Source organism: Podarcis pityusensis (genome assembly GCF_964106645.2).
Source record: "Podarcis pityusensis genome assembly, chromosome: 1".
Classification (NCBI taxonomy): domain Eukaryota; kingdom Metazoa; phylum Chordata; class Lepidosauria; order Squamata; family Lacertidae; genus Podarcis; species Podarcis pityusensis.
This window is the reverse complement of record NC_138028.1, coordinates 45,878,750-45,899,918: the sequence shown is the minus strand read 5'-3', so window position 1 is coordinate 45,899,918 and position 21,169 is coordinate 45,878,750. Positions and strand designations below refer to the sequence as shown.

The 21,169-nt window shown below is 45.1% G+C and overlaps 1 protein-coding gene and 1 long non-coding RNA gene across 4 annotated transcripts in view; one reads left to right on the top strand and one right to left on the bottom strand.

Annotated features, from left to right (window-relative positions):
- The window catches only part of LOC308474353, a 39,374-nt gene extending 37,995 nt beyond the window's left edge, over window positions 1–1,379 (bottom strand). The window contains exons 1-2 of the long non-coding RNA XR_013984664.1: window positions 969–1,379; window positions 501–583 (exon numbers count right to left, since the gene is read on the bottom strand). This is a non-coding gene — a long non-coding RNA (uncharacterized lncRNA). The remainder of the gene's footprint in view (window positions 1–500; window positions 584–968) is intronic.
- PAPLN (papilin, proteoglycan like sulfated glycoprotein) overlaps window positions 1–21,169 on the top strand; it is a 57,942-nt gene that overhangs the window by 2,718 nt on the left and 34,055 nt on the right. For all 3 annotated transcript variants that reach the window (XM_081005358.1, XM_081005357.1, XM_081005356.1), the window contains exons 2-6: window positions 4,795–4,857; window positions 13,302–13,417; window positions 15,174–15,234; window positions 16,351–16,453; window positions 19,823–19,953. In XM_081005358.1, coding sequence (XP_080861484.1) covers window positions 4,798–4,857; window positions 13,302–13,417; window positions 15,174–15,234; window positions 16,351–16,453; window positions 19,823–19,953 — 471 coding nt within the window. In that variant the 5' untranslated portion in view covers window positions 4,795–4,797. The remainder of the gene's footprint in view (window positions 1–4,794; window positions 4,858–13,301; window positions 13,418–15,173; window positions 15,235–16,350; window positions 16,454–19,822; window positions 19,954–21,169) is intronic.

The window sequence follows — 21,169 nt, the reverse complement described above, 5'->3', positions numbered from 1 at the left end:
CCCACCTTGTTACTTTTCTCAACTCTGCCTTGCACACAGATCACCCCATTTCCATACCATTCTCTCTCTCTCCTATTGTGTAGCCCCCTTTGTGCACACACCCTATGCTGATATATCTTTCAAGGTGGATAGAGTCTTAAGAACAAGTCTGTTAGCTACAACTCAGTTGATGGATATGGTAAGAGGGAACACCACTCCTCCCCCCCCCCCCCTCGTGCCTTCCCCTTCTTGCTTGCATGCCATGGCTACTGTTGTGCAACCTGCCTTCACTTTTTGCTCCCTTACCCTACCCTGACTTTGTGCAAATCCAGGATTGTGATGAGGCACTTCAAATCCTCCCAATGGAGGCTGTGTGATGACAACCTCGCTTTTTATGTATATAGGAAGATATACACTGAAGCTTTAACTTCACGGTTATTATTGTATGTGAACACACCCATTTATGTTTATGTCTGCTAACTTGTTCAAAAAAACACATTCTCCATGCAGAGAAAAATTACCTTGTATGGAAGAATACTGCCACTGCTTGTTTGTTTCTTTCTGCATGAATTCCAAAGAGAAATGAATCCCAGTTTTGTTAATGCTGTGGTGAAAAGACAGTAATTATTACTTGCAGGGAAAAACAGGTTTTATTTCCAACAACACAGTTATTTTGTTCTGATCGCACAGTCAGTCCCTCACGTGCTTTCTTTCATGTGCTGCAGTGCCAAGAGAGATCACACAAATGCTCACACCCCTGAAACTGTATGTGTTAATGGCTGGGGGAATAGTGTCTGGACTTGCAAGTATACAGACTGAAGTACTTCTTTTCCTCACTATTACCATTATCTCTGTAGAGTTAAAGCTAACATAATCTTATAGGCTGATGTTCTTCTGTGAAACACTTGCTTAAGTGTACATATATCCTACCCTTGCTCCACAGAGCTAAATGCTGTGAACATGGTTCTCTCCCCCTTCCCCAATTTTACCTGTGAAGTAGGCTATGCTGAGAGACATTGAGTGGCCCAAGATCATCCATTGAGCATCTCGACTGAGTGAAGATTTGGACCCTGGTCCTAGGTCTGACACTTCACGTTCCTTTTGCAGTTGCAAAATACAGCCTTCCTCCTCGCTCCCCAATCAGCTGGTGTGGAGTGGAGAAAGAAATGCTTTGTCAGTCCTACGCTCACCACTTTCGAAAGCGTAGGGCTAAGAATGGCCCTTGTGCTGTGGTTCCCAGGCACCTGACAGCCAGGTGAAATCCCACACAAGGGTTTTTGAGAGTGTCAAAATTTACCCACAGGAAGCCAAAAAAGATTCTCTCCCCCTACTCTAACTACTGGTAGGAAATCCACCACACATATTAGAAATATGCTTTGCTTGGAATCTCCTTACTATATCTGAAAATCCAAAATAGTTGGGAAGCAGGGCCAACCCTTCTGTTGTGTGGGGGGAGATATTTATCCCTCCAGGGCCTCATTGAGTAGCTAATATGGAATTATGGAAGAAGTGCCAAAGGAAGCCAGGATCCAAGCACCATGTACATGAGTGGATATTGGTCCGGCTTCCAGGGTCAGAGGTTTATGATTGTTCTCACTGACCTCCATCCTTGGCACTGTCTTGTATCCTGTTTTGGAGGATCACCTGACCTCCAGGAGCAGCTGTTCAGAGATGTGTATGTCTGTGTGCAAGAGGCTGCAGTAGAAAGGTAGATAGGAAGGAGCTATTCTGTGCAGGTCCAGAAATGGCTATTTGGGTCCAATACATAATTTCATTAATAAATAATAAACACCATGAGTGCACACAATTCCTTCCAGAATTGTATAAGCAAAAAAAAAAGTCCTTATTCACCCAAGGATTTTACAACCGCAGGGGCTCAGCAGAAACGGATTATAGCACTTCTTTACCATGTGAAAATTAAGTGACAGAGAACAATATTTATGCATTGATCCACTGCCACAGTTTATGCTTTGTGGATTATAAAATGTTATATAATGATCTGCTGTGCTATAGTGCGGCATGAGAAAATTAGATTATTTCCTCTATTACCACCACCACCACCCTATTCACATGCACCTCTGTCCAGATGCAAGAGGTGACTTAGCGCCAAATAACCAAGGACGTTTTGCAGCAGCTGTGAAATCTCCCAACTGGGGAGCGACTCTGAGAATATCCCAGAGACAGGGAAGACCTAGTTTTCAGCTCTCTGTACACTTTAATTCCTGGCTTGATAGCTGTCCTGCCACCGGAGTTGCAGTCTTGATGACATTTTTAAAAATACTATCTGACATCTCTGCTTACTTGAAGCCTTAACATTCAGCATTAAGGAGGCTGATATTAACATAAATAGATTATAAACTCAAAGCATACCGTCATGTTGAGATACTCTTCTCTTCATTAATTAAAGGCAGGGTTTTCCGAAATGTGTTATAACCAAGATCTAGAATTTCCTCTGGCTCGTTATCTTGAGAGACAAGCACCTGGCTTCACAAGGAATTCCAGGATGATTCAGCCTACATCCTCACTACCTTGGCACCTTCATGAATCACTGTTTCTTCACAGTTCAGAGTTGACATAGGGAGAAGGGTTGTAACTCCATGCTACAGCCACATGTTTTGCCCGGTGAAAGTCCTGGGTTCATCTCCAGGTAGGACTGAGACAGGCCCACATCTGAAACCCTGGGAAACCACTGTCAGTCCTTGTCAACAATACTGAGCTAGATGGGGAAGTGGACCAACTTAGTATAGCTTCATGTGAATATGGGGGATATATTTTTATTACAATTGTCGTGGGATGCTAGAGAAGGGGTAGTACCTTTGGTGAGGGACACGTTGTGCTCCTTCTGGGATAATTTGCCCACCTTTGGTCCCCATCCTACACTCAGCTCTTACCCATGGCTCCCAGTGGTGCAGGCCCCAGTCCAGCGGCCACTGCTGCACCAGAGCTCCAGAGATAAGGCGGCACTCCACGTGCCACTTGCCTCGCCTCCTCTGCGCACTGAGCAGCGCCTTACCTGTGGCGCTCCAGTGCAGCAGCGGCTACTGGACCGTGGCCTGCTGTTCCAGCACAGTGTATTTTAAATACAGATCTCTCTTCTGCTCAATGATCTGTTTATCTCTAACATCTCTTTCATCAATTAAATGTCCTGGTCTGCCAAGAGGTAACGAACAGGCAGTTCCAATCTATCTTTTCCCCTCGCGTCATCTTTTTGCACCTCTCAGACATGTAGATTTCCTAAATGAATGGAGGCATCTTTACTAAATGGATTTGTAATTTATGATGTTGTTGATTTTGCTGCATTTTCCCCCAGAAAGGGAAGTCCAAGCATTGCAATTATCCCATTTGTTATTTGTGGTGTGATAATTCTGTACTGCTGTTCTTATCTGAGTTGTATCTGAGTAAGTCATATTCACAGCAGACCCACTTAAATCAACAAACCTAAGTAAATCACATCCATTGATTTCAATGTGCTTGTTCTGAGCATGACTTGGACAGATGCCACTCTGTAAGAGCCAGTGTGGTGTGGTGGCTAGAGTGTTGTAATAATAATAATAATAATAATAATAATTTATTATTATTTATACCCCGCCCATTTGGCTGGGTTTCCCCAGCCACTCTGGGCAGCTCTCAACAGATTAAAAACAGAATAAAACATCAAACATTAAAGACTTCCCTAAACAGGGCTGCCTTCAGATGTCTTCTAAAAGTCAGATAGTTGTTTATTTCCTTGGCATCTGATGGAAGGGCGTTCCACAGGGTGGGCGCCACCACTGAGAAGGCCTTCTGCTTGGTTCCCTGTAACCTCACATCTCGCAGTGAGGGAACCGCCAGAAGGCCCTCGGAGCTGGACCTCAGTGGCTGGGCAGAACGATGGGGGTGGAGACGCTCCTTCAGGTATACCACGACCTGGGGGACCAGGGTTCAAGTTGCTCATTCTCAGCCTAACCAATCTCACAGGGTTAAAATGGAGGAGAAGAAGAGGAAATATGTACACTTGAGCGCCTTAGAGGAAAGGAGAGATCTCAAAGTATTAAATAAAGTAAATGATTATTATGCTGTTTTTCTTTTAAAAAATGGTCTCTCGTGAGAAAAGAGCCTTTTTGGTGGTGTTTTAGCTATGGAACATTCTCCCCTTATCAGTTTGCCTGGTGTCCACTTGATGACCTTTGGTTGCTTGGTAAAATGGTTTTCTCTCCCTCCTCATGCCTTTAATGATTTTTACTGAGTTTTAGGTGGTTCTCGAGGAGCTGGCTTGAAGAGTGTTTTGCTGTTTTAATCACATGCTGCAAGATGCTTTGAAAATGTTTTATTGAAATGTGAGGTAAAAACCAGGACATGTGCCAAGGCCTATACCCTAGTGAGGGCTGCACTGGAGCCCCTCAGTCTATCTGCTGTTCCTCCTCCTTACTGTCCTTGGCTGTTCACCTGAGTTTTTCAAGCATGTGAGCAGAAACAGGAGTGGGAGCACTAGATTTGCTCTGCTGGTATGTCTACACAGCACCACCCTTGTCATCCCTTCCTGGTAAGCGGCAGTTACTCTGCTTCCAGGAGGCTATTGCTGTGGCTCCACCCTCCCAGGTGAGGCATTCCTGGCAACAACCTCAGTTTGTCTTGCCCTCTCCTTGGTAGCCATGCATACTGACCTCAGAGGAAGAGTACAGATGAAGAACCAATGTTGACAGTGATGAGGTCCTGCTAGGGACTTTCTGTCCCTTCTCCCCCAGTAACTTAGAGCTGACACTGGTTAAAACAAAACAATTTAGCTAACACAAATTTGGTCATTTGTGATGAGTAACTCTGTTTTCACCCCCACAGGACATGATGACATTTGCGTTCCTACTGCTTATACTAACAGTGATGCCTTCTTCCATGTTGGCGGTAAGTATTCAGATGTTCTTGTGAGTGGCTGGTTCTGGAGCTCGAGTCAGGTGATGGAGCAAAAGTAATAAACCATGCTAGGAAGATCAGCACGTGAATGCTATTTATGCAACTTTGTTGGTAGATGAAAAATTACAAATTAAAAGAGAATAATGCTACCAACAAGTACTGGTTGTTATGGCTATATTCTGTCTCCACAATCAGAAGGAGCATACCTCCCTGAATACAAGTTGCTTGGGAAGAATAATGGGGGGACAGCTATTGTCTGTGTGGCCTTCTTGTGGGCTTCCCATAGGCATCTGGTTGACCACTGTGGAAAACAGAAAGCTGTTCCTATTTAGACTTTTGGTCTGATCCATCAGGGCTGATTTTAATCTTACTTGTTTAAACAATCATAATTGTTCTAGAAATTGTAGTAGTTTCAGATCAGTGAGTGGGAATTAAGAGAGTCAATAATGCGCTGGAGCCTGCCCATTGGTAAGTCGGTGGGAGGCCCATCACTAATGTCAAAGAAAAATGTAATGTATTTCTGAGAAGAGACTGTGGTCCCATAGATATACTATCATCTTTACGCAAAATGTATTTTGATAGCTTCAAAAAACATTCCTTCTTCATGCCCTACTTTTTTAGGTTTTTAAGAAATGCTGGACATGATACAGTCCAGGTTAAGCATGGTGGTCTTAAAACTCTCTAATCTGAATAAGTGTGATGCTAAAGTACATAATTTTGCAACATGACCAATTATATGTATCACCTTGCAGGACCAGGTGTCAGGCTCCCCATACCCCAACCCATATAATGGGCAAGGGGCGGATCTGAGGGAAGCCCACCATTGGCTCCACCCCCTGGCACAGCCTAAGTCCCAGCCCTCATCCCCATTTGCCAAAGCAGGGTGCAGGCTAGGATCCGGTTCCTGATAGGCGCGCACAGGGAGGGGTTCTCTTATGACTGTTTTTGGCCTCATTTCAGCCTCAAATATGGATTAGTTCTAACTGAGCTGTTGGGGTTGTGCAATTTCAGTCTGCTGGTGGGGGACTTAAATGATTGAATGCTCTTTCTTAAAACACACAGAGAGAATTAAATGTCCCACCACCACCCAAATGCCAATTGCTCTTTACCTTTGCCCCAGAATAAATACCAAATTCTGCATGAATGCATAGTACATTCATTGTACTATGGCACCAGAGTTTGCCTTCATCTGGTTAGCATAATCTAGACTCCCTGGTTTCTGGATGGGAACCAGGGCAAAAACTGATGCAGTACTGGCTCCTATTTCTGCCATAGCTGTTGGCAGAAGAATTACAGTTTTTTTTTAAAAAAAAACATGTTTATTGTATATTTATATTTGAGTTCATTGCAGCGCCAACATTTATCAGCTTAGATTACCTTTACTTTTTAGGTATTGACTATTCTGCATCTGACATTTGAAGATTAATACACTGCTATTTAGTATGCTACTTTGTATTCCTGTTTCATCTTCTGTTTCATCTTCTGCTGTCAGTATTTTATTTATCTTCCCTTGCCCAGGAGGTTCCTGTTTTGTACAAGTGCATTTCCTTGATAACTGTGGAGTTATTATGCATATTAAAGATACTTATCCCATTTCACCTTGAAAGCTTTTTACAAACAAGCTGTCTCACTGAGGCAATGAATCAGGAGTTACAGAAATGATTACAATAAATGATTTATTCCTTCATGGGCTAAGTGCTTTGAGCCTTCCCTGCACAGGACACACATGTTGACTCTATTTTAATATTGCAATAGATGAGCTTGTATCCCACCTGCATATCTCTTGATATAAAGATTGGATATGTTGTGTTACTGAGCATCTGGCATGCCTCTTTGCACAGTCTCAAAAATATTCTAAAAGGCTTATTAGCATTTGTTTGTTTATTTTCCTGGTACTATTTTCCTGCACTAAGTCTTCACTGTTCCAAACAACCTTTCATATTGCTTAAGACTGGAACTGGACAGGAGAGGGTAAATTGTCAGGGCACTACTGAAGACTGCTTTCGTAGCCCTGACAAAGTTGCCAAATACCTTCCTTTTGTTCTCATTAGCTCTCCTTCTGAATGATTAGGAAATAGAGTTAGAGTTTGGATTTGATATCCCGCTTTTTCACTACCTGAAGGAGTCTCAAAGCGGCTAACAATCTCCTTTCCCCTCCTCCCCCACAACAAACACTCTGTGAGGTGAGTGGGGTTGAGAGACTTCAAAGAAGTGTGACTGGCCCAAGGTCACCCAGCAGCTGCATGTGGAGGAGCGAGGAAGCGAACCTGGTTCACCAGATTACAAGTCCACTGCTCTTAACCACTACACCACACTGGCTCTCAGTACCTGAAGTATCTGCAGTGAGATTCTTACTCTCTCTTCTAAACATAATTGTGATCTCCAAGCACATTAAAACTTGGTTAGATTTACATCTGCCACCATCCACCTTTGAATAAATGTTCCTCACAAAAATTCTTAGGTTAGAATAAATCACAGATACTTAGCATTGCAAATAAGTTTATGTTTTATTCACAGAGTTTCCAGAAGCTACATCAGACAAGTGTCTATCCACTGGCAGTAAAACAAAAATGAAAAAAAGTTTCCAAATGGTTTATAAAGAAAATAACTTTGTTTCCTTACAAAAAAAGAACATGTAATCAGACTAGCAAAGATCCAGGCTTTAACACCTCCCTTTGGGAAAGATTGAGTTCACTTAGTTTTTCTTGTACAGTAGTTGGGAGCCATAGCCACATGGCTCCTTGCTTGTTCCAAGAAGCATGAAGAGAAGGAAAAGGGGCAGAGCATGCTAAGCCACACCCACTGGCAACCTGAGCTCAGGTTAACCTTTTCATGTGTGCAAGTGTGAGTCAGTGACTGTATACAACATATATATTGTCCCCTTCCCTACCCATGGGGATGTTGTCATCTGGGTATCTGTGAATAAAATAAAAACAGACAAAGAGCTGAGTTTGGGCTCTGTAAGCATCTGATCTGACGCGGGTGGCACTGTGGGTTAAACCACAGAGTCTAGGACTTGCTGATCAGAAGGTTGGCGGTTCGAATCCCCGCAATGGGGTGAGCTCCCGTTGCTCAGTCCCTGCTCCTGCTAACCTAGCAGTTTGAAAGCACGTCAAAGTGCAAGTAGATAAATAGGTACCACTCCGGCGGGAAGGTAAACGGCGTTTCCGTGCACTGCTCTGGTTCACCAGAAGCGGCTTAATACGCTGGCTCCCTCGGCCAATAAAGCGAGATGAGCGCTGCAACCCCAGAGTTGGTCACGACTGGACCTAATGGTCAGGGGTCCCTTTACCTTTAAGCATCTGATCTGATATAGGAACACTGGTCCTAGGTATATTTTTAAGTAACCTCCAGGTTGAATTACTGCACTGTGTTCTATGTGGGACTGCCCTTGAGTTTGGTCTGTCTGCATGCAGCTGATGCAAAATGTGGTGGCTCAGCTGCTCACTGGTGCTGGATCATCGCCAACTTGTTACTTGAGCCTTGAAAGAATTGCACTGGCTGTCATTTGGCTACCAGTCTAAGTTCAAGGTGCTGGTTTTGGCTTATAAAGCCCTCTGCACCTTGGGACCAGGATACCTGAAAGTTCATCTCATGCCTTGTTTACCCAGTTGATCACCTCACTCTGCAGGCAAGAGCCTCTTGCAGATACCATCTTATCGGAAAGTCTGTTCCACACAATGTAGGATTTGAGCCTTTAGTGTTATGGCAGTCATGCATTGGAATTCCCTCCCCTTGAAAATAGACAGGTGCTGTCTCTGTTGATGTTTTGGTGCCTGCTGAAGACTTTCCTCTTCCAACAAGCCTTTTAAGTTTATATCTTTCCTAGTCTGCATCTGTATTAGAATTGTTTTAAATAAGCTTTTACTATTTTTCCCCCTTGTTGTTTGCCTCCCTTGACTCCTTTGAGAGATAAACACACACACAAATATATATATATTACAAAATGCCAATCAGCCTCCAGTGATCTCCCTGCAAAGGGAACCAAATCTGGACATATCTTGTGCCCAGGGACATGTCACCACAGTGAGTGTGAGAAGTGGATTGAGAAGGCGGGTCGGTGTAACAATATCTTCATTATTGCTCATAATCTTGGGATTATTTGCCAGCAGCACAGTTTGTACCAGAGCAAAGTCAAGCCTAGTAATTGGATTACTTGGTTTGTTAAGCTGTAGTGATACTAATTGTAGCATCACTAGCTTTCTGAGAAGGGTTTTTCAAGGCTGCCATATGAAATTCTATTAAACACCTCCTTCTCCATAAAACTCAAAAGATCACCTTCTAAATTCATTTGTATCTGTAGTGCAGTCCGATGAGGGGAACAAGCAAAATACCAGGCAGAACTCTGGAAGTAATTAGGAGTAAATTAGGTGACTTGGTATTAATTTCCAGTACGCTTGGACAGACTTTTGAATAAAAATTCAGCAGTTAATTCAGCAGGTTCTTGGTGATTTCTGGTTGCCATCCTCTGGAGCAGGGGTAGCCAACATGGCGCCCTCCAGATGTTGCTGGACCACAACTCCCATCATCCCTGCCCATTTGCCATACTGGCTGGGTCTGATGGGAATTGGAGCCTAATAACATCTAGAGGGCACCATGTTTGGTGCCTTGGCTCTAGAACAAGGTGGTCCAACTTTTCATACCAAGTGGGCAGCAAGAGTACTTTGACATAGAACCAGTGGGTGGGCTGCACACTGCCTTGTTGCACAGAGTGGAGGGGGGGATGAGGCAAAAAGTTGATAGTTCTGCCACTGTTGTCCCTCTCCCTCTTTTGCCCACTGCCGCTCTTCCACTCCCTGCCTTGTTTATTTTTTTAAAGACTGCAGCTAATGCAGCGGCGGTTCTGGCGATTTTACCACCTGACTCTTGAGGAAGAGGGCGTTTCCTCAGAGCACAGAATTCTGAGTAAAGAGGCTCAGGAGATTGCCTAGATGACCATCGCTTTTCTTCAGTAGTTAGAAGTTCTCTTTTAAATGTAGTTTAAAGTTACTTTGAGAACTGTGATGATTTTTAAAATGTGGCAGTGCTGCACACTCTCCTGGGCCATCTGACCCAGAATGCCTCTCTCTGAGGAAGAACCCCCTTCAGGCTGAAGGATTGGGTGGGCACTCTGGATAGCCCCACAAGAGATCACCAGATCAGGAAGGCAAACAAGCCAGGATCTACAAGAGGCAAATTCAGCACCCCATTTGTTGTTGTTGTTGTTTAGTCGTTTAGTCGTGTCCGACTCTTCGTGACCCCATGGACCAGAGCACGCCAGGCACTTCTGTCTTCCACTGCCTCCTGCAGTTTGGTCAAACTCATGCTGGTAGCTTCGAGAACACTATCCAACCATCTCATCCTCTGTCGTCCCCTTCTCCTTGTGCCCTCCATCTTTCCCAACATCAGGGTCTTTTCCAGGGAGTCTTCTCTTCTCATGAGGTGGCCAAAGTATTGGAGCCTCAGCTTCACGATCTGTCCTTCCAGTGAGCACTCAGGGCTGATTTCCTTCAGAATGGAGAGGTTTGATCTTCTTGCAGTCCATGGGACTCTCAAGAGTCTCCTCCAGCACCATAATTCAAAAGCGTCAATTCTTCAGCGATCAGCCTTCCTTATGGTCCAGCTTTCACTTCCATACATCACTACTGGGAAAACCATAGCTTACCTGAGTAAATAGTCTCTGTTTGCAAATGGGAAGACCAGCCCTGGAATCAGCTGTCAACCCCAGTCAGCTTCTGTATATGCAATGGGACAGTGGCATCCTCCTATTATTTGCCTCAGGCAGCAGAATGTCTTGGGCCTGGCCTGCTCAAAGAGATGCCATTTTTCCTCCTTTATCTTTGTGTGTCATCGAAAGAAAAAAGAAGCAAAAGACATAAGTTCTGATAAGTGTGCATTTACCACCTGACCTTTTTTCTTCTGGTGTGAAAATGACAAAGGCCAGCCCTGATTGTGCTAATAGTCTTAAGGTCTAAGCATACAATCTATAAAACGCAGTGTGTCTGAAACCAGTATTGCCCCGTGAAGATTTGTTTCTCAGCAGACTAATTCAGAGTGTTCCAGCAGCCGTATCTTTTTTTATTTGGGGCTTAAACCGGTTAGAGCAACTAGAAAGCTCAGAGAAAAACTTACTGGGGCCATCAGCAAATGCTGGTAGAGTCATGTTTATTCAACCTGGAACACTTTATATTTAAACAAGATCTGGCATCTAATCAGAAAATGGACCAAGAAGTCACTAAATTGACAACATAAGCCCTGTATGAACTTTGGTCAAATTCAAACATTTAAGATGCAAAATTAAACTCTATGCTCTGCTGGATGGTTTGTAGATGTTTAATCTTCCTGTACTTGGAGTGAACCGCCATAGATACTCTTAGCAAGAAAGGGATGCTTTTTTCGTTTTCTTTTTTTCCACCCCTCCGAAGCGACCACAGGTACATACTTGCAAATTTTTACCAAGCCCGTCTGTGTGCCTGTAATCAGGGAGTACCAGATTCACTGGGCCATATTTTTTGGGACTTCCCTTTGCACAGCAGACTCCACAAACAGGTGTTGAGCAAAATATTGTACCTGCAACCCACAGCTCCGAGAGAAAGCCGAATGAGTTTCCTCCTAGCGGATAAGGACAAGGACGTTATTGCCCCAGTGGCTTCCTTTATAATCTCCATCTTACCTGAAAGTGTTCTTAATGAATCATTCCTCTAGGGCAGGGGTTGTCAACCTGGTCCCTACCTCCCACTAGTGGGCGTTTCAGGATTCTAGGTGGGCGGTAGGGGGTTTTATGGCACAAGTTGAATCCTCCTTCCATCAAGCACTCTTGGGAGGTAAGGAAATTTTACCATCAAGAAAGATGCATTAGTGGGCGGTAGGTATAAAAAGGTTGACTACCCCTGGTCTAGGGAATAAACAGCGTGAAGCAGAACAGTCGAGTACCTTGTGATCCTCGACAGCCTCACTCCTGTCCCTTTTAAATTTATCCTAGTGTTTTGAAATGTTTTAACTTGTAATGCCAGTAGAGATATTTGCATTTGTATTTGTGCTTTTAGCAAACTCATTATCCAAGTGTGAATCTTTATGTGGTCAAAATGGCTACATGCACAAAATGAAGGTAGTGTCAGAGTTGGGAATAACTAAAAGCTTTGCAGAAGGGACAAAATGAAGAAAAGAAAAAAGAAACTCTGGTGACTGAACATGCTGAGATTGCATGATACTGAACATCTGTTGAAGGTTGGGGTGGGGTGGGGAAAAGGAATGAAAAACTAGGGGAATGGAATGGTGTATCCTTGAGAAGGGCATGGCAGTGTTGTGTTCCCCATTGCAACCTTCTGTTGCAGGTCCCCACTTGTTTAATTATAAATTCTAATTGGCTTAGATGCATTTCGATACTACCCTTAGGACATACTAACAGTTATGTTAATGTGTTGGCATCCTTCACCAACATGCAATATATCTACAGTATATAGATAGATATAGCCTGTTTTGGCTAAGCAACTGTCCTATACTAAGTCAAAACATCTATATTATAGACCAGTACTATCAATGCTGACAGATGGTGGCTCTTTAAGGTGTAGCAAACAAAACTGTCACTCAGTCCTGCCACCTGGGATTCTTGAACTGGAAATTATTGGGACCAAATTTCCTGATACTAAACTCTGACACCTTTGCTGATTGCTTGAAGAATAAAGGAGGGCAAATTAGCTGCACTCCCGAATTCACTCGTACTCAGAAATAAGTGTCGTGAAATTCACTGGGGCTTAAAGGTAAAGGGACCCTTGACCATTAAGTCCAGTCGTGGACAACTCTGGGTTCCTGCGCTCATCTCACTTTACTGGCCAAGGGAGCCGGCATTTGTCCACAGACAGCTTCTGGGTCATGTGGCCAGCATGACCAAGCCGCTTCTGGTGAAACCAGAGCAGTGCATGGAAATGCTGTTTACCTTCCCGCCAGAGCTGTACCTATTTATCTGCTTGCACTTTGACGTGCTTTCGAACTGCTAGGTGGGCAGGAGCTGGGACCGAGCAATGGGAGCTCACCCCATCGCAGGAATTCGAACTGCCGACCTTCTGATTGGCAAGCCCTAGGCTCTGTGGTTTAGACCACAGCGCCACCCGCTATGGTCTGAAGGTCAGCGGTTTGAATCCCTGCGATGGGATGAGCTCCCGTTGTTTGGTCCCTGCTCTACTGTCTGTTGACTGTTGAAGGATATTCTGATTTAGGTTGCATATTAAGTTTACTCAGATTAAATGTTACTTTTGTACATTCTACACACAACCCAAAATTCATCTCATCAGTGCTACAACTCTGATGTGTAGCTCTCAGGCTTTGAAATGCTGGTCCTCTTACCACTTAAGCAGATTTTTATGATCATAGAATTGTAGAGTTGGGAAGGGACTCTGAAGAAGCAGTATACATATTTCATTCAATAAAATATACATGCAGCTGCATTATTCTTACAGGCTCGTAAAGCAAAGAGGCAAACTGACTTCTGGGGGAGCTGGGGAGAATGGGGCGACTGCAGCAGGAGCTGCGGTGGAGGCGTCAGTTTTCGGCAGCGACGCTGTTACTCAATAAGGTAAGAGCCTTTCCCTGCCAGCTTTCTCCTTCTGAAGCCAATACAGGGGAGAGCAGCTGTTAGGTAGGCTCCCCTGTAGGGAAAGAAATAAAGAGTCTAGCTGGAACTTAAATATTAAACTTATATGCCATGATAAATATGTTTTGTGGGCTAGACCACAAAATGCATGAAGTGGTCTAGCAACACAGTTCTAATCATGTCTACTCAGAAGTAAGATCTATTGAATTCAATGGGGCTTGCTCTCAGGTACATTGGATTAAGACTGCAGACTAAATCTCTTTAAGGAGAAGACTGGGTCTAGGCAATGATTGTTTTCCCAAAACTGAAATTCGCTTCAGTTGTTGCTGCATTCACAAAAGCTGTAGAATCAACTGGGACATGGTTAGCATGATCTCATTTTGTGAAGGCTAGAGAAAGACTAGGTGCCATATCTATGTGGTACTAAAAATGCCTGAGCCTGCCAGGGCAGGCAGAGCTGCACCCTTAGACTTATGTTCTGGATGAAACTGTTCAGACAGAGAATACTATTAAATACGTAGTCTCTGCCTCGATGTTGCTTTGAAAAACCATCACATTTTCTACAGCCATGTAGATTTGATATACCACCAACTTTCTGAGACTGTGATCCTAAATGCACTTATTGGAAAGTCAGCACCATTGAACACAGTGGGCTTACTGTGAAATAAACATGTCTAAGATTGCCCTGTGAATTTTGCATTTTCTCCAGAGTGTTTATCTGCCTGAAGGGTTTATCTACTGATTAAATTGTAGCTCTTTCCAGTACGGATTGGCATCAGAGAAGGCAATGCCCCTCCCTTACCGAAAGCACAGTACTTCAAAGTGTAGTGAATTCACATGATGGGAAATTATAGCAACTGGAAACTGATCACTATGCACCTATGTTTTATATGCAGCAGGGTTCTGCCCTTCTTTAGTTACTAGCTCACTAGCAACCAGTGCTGATTAATTACAATTTAGGGAACTTTCTAAAAACACTGTCCAAGCTGTATGGTCGTTATTTTTCTATGGGCGGCTCTCCTAAGCCATATAGGTGGAGGGGCAACTGCGCAGCAAATACGTTGGTGGGATCCATGTAACTGGCCTAGGGGCCATATGGTTGGGTTTTCCCAGCTGCTCGTAGAATGGTTCCCATGCAGCTAGGCTTGCATGGATTTCAGCTCACATCTATCTTCCGGCAAGGTGGTGGCTGAGCCTAGTGCAAGGGTAGTGAGAGAGGGGGAAATGAGCAGCTTGCATGCCACCAAATAAAGAGACAGGAGTCTGCATGTCACTGGCCTGTTGGTAGGTGGGAGGCTGCGGTTGTTTTTGGAGAACTGATGCTACTTCAAGGCTAGTACTGGCTATCCAGGAGTCTTCCTACTGTCTCTGTTTGTTTCTCTGATCTGGCTTGCAATTCTGGCTGGGACACTGGTTTAATCAACTATCATACCTTTTGAAGGTGGGCATGTGAGGGGAAGGCAGAGAATGCTCAGGCTTATCACTTGTTCTTGCTCCAACAAACCATAGTTGAACTGGGCTGGGAGAAGTAATCTGACCTGGGCCTCATTCCCTTACAAGGAAACAGATGTCATAAAAGGCTACCTTGAAACTTCCTACCACCTGGGGGGAGGGGGAGTGCAGAAGACTTCACTGTCAACTAGCACTTTATTAGCAAATGTAAGAATGAATCGATGGTAGGTTTTTGTCATTTATAATTTCCCCCCAAGCCATTGCATATTGTTGATTTCTCTTTCAGGGCAGATGGTGGGTTCAGCTGCATAGGACCGACCCGAAACTATCGCTCGTGCAATGTTAAGGTAAATTGACCAGTGAGTTCTTTTATGCTGCTGTTCTCCCTATTACTTCAAGAGCCTCAAGATTCCCCCCCCCCCCGCCAGTTACATCGGACACCTACTCAGTGTCTTAAGGAAGATTACAAATGAACTTCCTTGAACCAACTCTGTCATAAAAACAAATGGGCTAACAGATGAGTAAAAGGACACCATTCTCACCCTTTAATGCATGACAGCTATTCAGAACTAATTAACATTAGCAAACATTGAGTACAAGAATGTGATCATTGATATATACAATTCGCTTCCCCCCTAGTTTCCCGACAAATGGGATTTTATACTATATTGAACAACCTTTGTACAATCTTTCTATTGCACAACTGTACAGCGCATGTATTTACATCTGCTTCTGAATAGAGTAATTTCTTTTATAAACATATTATGTAAGCACTCTGTTATCCCTGGATAGTATTTCCTTGACTTTAGTTTTTTATGTATTTTGGGGATGAAGTAGAGGTTGAACTGAGGTGAAAGACTCTCAATAAACTTTTGAAAAATGGCTATGCATGGAAATTTTGAGTAGGCAGAAGAAGCAGTAGTATCTGTGTAGTTCCCATGATTATATAAACAAGCCCAGAAATGTGCTATGTAGTCTCCACCGAATAGATGCCATTTTCTGTTGATCACCATGATCTTTAGTAGCCTTCCCTTTGATATTCAACATTGCATTTGAAAGACTCATATAATGCAAGGTAGGAAGAAAGGCATAAAAAATAGAGGCAGAAGCCTGAACTCTGAATGGGAAGGAATAGAAGGTTTGAATAGTTTTCCTCACTTATTGTGCCCACTGACTAGCCTAAGATCACTCAGTGAAGTTCATGGCTGAGTGGCAATTTGAACCCAGGTATCCATGCACCAGCACTTAGTTCACTGGTTCCAATTGCATGCTGGTGATATCCAAAGTCTTTTGAAAATGAGGAAGCATAGAATAAGTGGATCCCGAACCACCTTCCATAAGTTAGGCTGACTTGAAGAAAATACAGAAAGCCACATACAGGACAGTTCTTCCAAGCAAGATGCTTATCTTCTTCTATTCCAGACTTTGTTCCAGATAACGGATTTCTTTCTCATCCTTCCTAGAACTGTCCTGAGGGCTCCAGAGATTTTCGAGCAGAGCAATGTGCTGAGTTTGATGGGACAGAATTTCAGGGAAAGAAATACAAGTGGCTTCCTTATTATGGAGGTAATCCATGGATTTACTCTCTTACTCAATGATTATGCAGTTCATTTGACATAGCAAATTACAGAGAAAGTGAAATGGCTTCTTTTAGAATCAAATCTCTGCTTGGACAGTACTGCAGTGTTACATCCTGCAAAAACTGATTAGAGTCCATTGAAATAGATTTTGCAGGATTTGTGGAGAAGTCCAGTTTGATCACAAATGGTATGTAGGTGGCCTTGTTCCAAATTTTGAGAGGTATTGGGGTGTGTTCATAAGGTGACTTGAATATATTTTACCGTATTTTTCGCTCTATTGGACGCACCGGACCACAGGACGCACCTAGTTTTTAGAGGGGGAAATCAAGGAAAAAAATATTATCCCCCCCCCCAGCCCCAAAGAGCAACGGACAGGCTGCATGCAGCCTGTCCACTTCTCCCAGAGCTTCTCGGGGCTGCGGGGGAAGCCCGGGTCCCCCCCCCCAGCCCCAAAGAGCAAAGAAGCCAAGACAGTGCGCGGGATCTATAGCCGCGCAACCTCTCCAGCCAGGAGCTAAACCTCTCCAGTGCAGCTAAAGAAGACAAGGCAGCAAGCGCGATCCATCCCGCTCACTGCCTTGGCTTCTTCTTTAGCCTTGCACAGCATCTTTAGTCCTGCGCAACGGGATGGATTGCGCCCGCTGTCCACCGGGGCTGGACTAGATGACTCCTGGGGTTCCCTTCCAACCCTGCAATTCTATGACCTCGGAAGGTGTTTGGGTCTCCACCACTGGAGGCTTTTAAGCAGCAGTTGGGGGACCATCTGCCTGGCGTTCTTTAGCTGTGATTCCTACATTGTGAGGGGGCTGGGCTAGATGACCCTTGGGTGGCCCTCCCAACTCTATACAGTCCTACAGTTCTGCGGCAGGAGATCCACAGCCACTTCACACAATGCCCACTCCCAATTTTCATCTGAGAGACATGTGTCTCTCAGTACCCCCCTACCTGCCACACTTCCCCCACCCCACTTAAGCTGAGGGAATTCCTGCCCAGAGAAACTCCCAGCAATCAAGGAGGAGGAATCCGCTGCAGCCATGAGCAGCGGAGGATCCATGGTCCCCTTCCTTCTCTCCTCCGTGGTTGCTTTGAAGCAGGAAAGTGGGAGAGGAGCTGCTTACACGAGTGTAAGCTGCTCCCCTCCCACTTTGCTGCTTCAAAGCAATTACGGAGGAGGAATCCGCTGAAGCCTCCAGCAGCGGAGGATCCATGGTCCCCTTCCTTCCCTCCTCCGTAGTTGCTTTGAAGGAGGAAAGTGGGAGAGGAGCTGCTTACACGAGTGTAAGCTGCTCCCCTCCCACTTTGCTGCTTCAAAGGGAGCCCGGGAGGAGGGAATCTGCTGCAGCCTCGAGCAGCGAAGAGGATCCATGGGTCCCCTCTTTCCCTCCTCCGTGGTTGCTTTGAAGCAGGAAAGTGGGAGAGGAGCTGCTTACACGAGTGTAAACTGTCCCCCTCCCACTTTCCTGCTTCAAAGCAATTACGGAGGAGGAATCCGCTGAAGCCTCCAGCAGCGGAGGATCCATGGTCCCCTTCCTTCCCTCCTCCGTAGTTGCTTTGAAGGAGGAAAGTGGGAGAGGAGCTGCTTACACCAGTGTAAGCTGCTCCCCTCCCACTTTGCTGCTTCAAAGGGAGCCCGGGAGGAGGGAATCTGCTGCAGCCTCGAGCAGCGAAGAGGATCCATGGGTCCCCTCTTTCCCTCCTCCGTGGTTGCTTTGAAGCAGGAAAGTGGGAGAGGAGCTGCTTACACGAGTGTAAACTGCCCCCCTCCCACTTTCCTGCTTCAAAGCAATTACGGAGGAGGAATCCGCTGAAGCCTCCAGCAGGGAGGATCCATGGGTCCCCTCTTTCCCTCCTCCGTGGTTGCTTTGAAGCAGGAAAGTGGCAGAGGAGCTGCTTACACGAGTGTAAGCTGCTCCCCTCCCACATTACCGCTTCAAAGGGAGCCCGGGAGGAGGGAATCTGCTGCAGCTTCCCCCAACTCCCGCAGAAGCCGCGCGCTCTTTAAAGGGGCTGTGCGGCTTCTCCTGGCTTTTCTGGGAGGTGGGGGATTCCCCCACCTCATAGAAAAGCCCGCAGGAGCCGCACAGCCTTTAAAGAGGGTGCCGCTCTTGGGGGCTTTTCCCCCAGGAGGGAGAAGGGACTGCTGCAGCCAGTCAGTCCCTTCTCCCTCCTAGAGAAAAGTCCGCAAGAGCGCACGAAGCTTGTGTGCGGCTCTTGAGGGCTTTTCCCGCCTGCCTCCCCCCTGCATTCGCTCCATAGGACGCACACACATTTTCCCTTGCTTTTTAGGAGGGAAAAAGTGCGTCCTATGGTGCGAAAAATACGGTAATTATATTTAAAGTGTAGCATTGGTAACTCCTGGTTGTTGCTAATCAGTGCTATTTTTCTGGAAAAAGAGGTGCCTGAACTCACCATGAACGCATCCCTCATTCTCTTAGAATGGCAATGGTGCCCAGCTGACGGGTGCCAGAACTGAGTTCTGGCAAGGTCCGACTGAAAAAAAAGCCCTGTTGTTAGTCTAGCTAATTTACCGTACTTTGTCTGTGGTTACAAGTGAACTCTATTCTTTTCCTGTTGCAAAGTTTCCCATTCCATTCCCATTTGTCTAGTCCAAACATATACTTTTCTATGGGGAGTTGTTACGCACTTCAGGAGAGCTGGCATAAAAATGAAATCCATGTTGAAATGTAAATACGCCCTTAGCCACTGGCAGAGGAAAAGGGGGTGTGGTGGATGTGGGCCACCCCAGGTGTCATCCCTGAGGGGGGGTGACATCGCTGCACTGCCGCCCCCGGGACGCTCGCCCCGCCCCCGCTAGCTCCACCTCTGCTCTCAGCATATCCCTTGATCAGCTTTAAAACTACCATATGGTCCTTGACACATGTGCACAGATACAGCAAAAGCAAATCCTGCTTCATTCAACATGTCGCAGTTCAATAAGGGTGGGCTGATTCAAACCAGTAATAATATACAGCCCAGCCTTTAAATCCTTTCTCCAGGTACTGATGACCAGGCTTTACCCTCTCAGTACTGAAAAAAGTTTTCTTCATAGAAAGTGTGCTGTAATAAACGGGAACCCCAATGAAAGCCTTCTTCAGCTTGATTCAGGGACTCAAAGAACATGCCCTATGCAGTTGCTTGCATCTTTATTGTGCAGTCACTTGTTTCAGTGATGGTAGTTCCGTACTGCTTTTAACCATTTTCTTGTGTTTTCACATTGCTGTGCAGTGCCCTGGTATTCTATGGGATAGAAGTATTTATATAAATAAATAAAGCTGCACAACGTTGTATGTGCCTTTGTGGGGGAAACAGAACATGTAGAGTAACACATTGCTTTTTCGCTTTCCTCTCCTCACAGCACCCAATAAATGTGAACTAAACTGTATCCCAAAGGGAGAAAACTTCTACTACAGGCACAAAGACACCGTGACTGATGGGACCCCCTGTGAGCCAGGGAAGCATGATATCTGTGTGGAAGGAGTCTGCCAAGTAGGCCTTTGTTATCTCTCTCTTGAAAACTGTGTCCGTCTTCCTCCCCCACCCCTTATTTCCTTTCTCCCCCCTCTTTTGCTCTTAGTTCTCTTATTTATTAATCAGATTTGATCCTATCCTTCTTTTTAGATGCTCACAGTAGTATACCTGGGGTTATCCCATTTTACCCTCAATTTTGATCTGTAGCAGACGGTGTGAGGAGTGGGATGACGACACTGCCACTCATTGACTTCTGGTGGGTTTTTACTGCAAAGGAGAGGGCTAAGGCAGAGACGAGGTCAGTACACTGCAAACAAACCAGCAGGAGTGCCCTATTGGCTCTGCCAGTGCATTGGTACTGTGCTGACCTTGCTGCCAGCTCACCCGTCTATCTCTTGATAAGCAGCAGGTCAGGTGATCGGTGGCACCCCACCCCTTCCCATCATCCACTATTGACTTCGTTTGGTAGGCTAGGCTGATAGTGACTTGCCCAATGTTAACCTGTGAGCTCCATGGCTAAGCAGGGATTTGAACTCTGGTCTGGATCCTCAACCTTTTTTTCTACTACCTGCTAGGATGTTACCTCTTAAGATTTGGCAAATTCACTTTAATTTATGGGTACTTTAGATACATAGCATGCAGACCATTTTTTGTGTGTGTGTGGCATATCTGCTCGTGCTTCAGATCCTGCAACATGTGCTCTCTGGGCTCCGGAAGGGGCAGAGCATGGAAATAGGAACATGCTAGTTATTATGAGGCAGCAAACTCAACGGAGCTCTATTGGACTCCCCAAGTACATGAGGTGAAAGCCTTTGTTGGGCCTTTAAACCAGTGGTGCCTCGCAAAAGCAAGGGACTGGAACAAAAGGGTTTTCCCAGTTCTATTAAGTAGTGGGTGGACATAGCAGACTGTAGTTCTTTATAAGTAAGCTGGAACTGAACTGAACAGCAAACAGCCCAGCCGGCCTGCTTTTATAGGCAGCCGGCTGTCAACATTGTAACAACAACAGCCCAGGGTTTCCCCACGTAAATTAACTGACATGGACCTGAGTGAAAACTATATACACAATACACCCTGGTGGCCAGGGTGAGAACCTCAATGCATAACAAGTACCTCTGGGAAAAGCAGCAGGGAAGTCTTGTGTACAGTGGTACCTCGGGTTAAGTACTTAATTCGTTCCGGAGGTCTGTACACGACCTTAAACTGTTCTTAACCTGAAGCACCACTTTAGCTA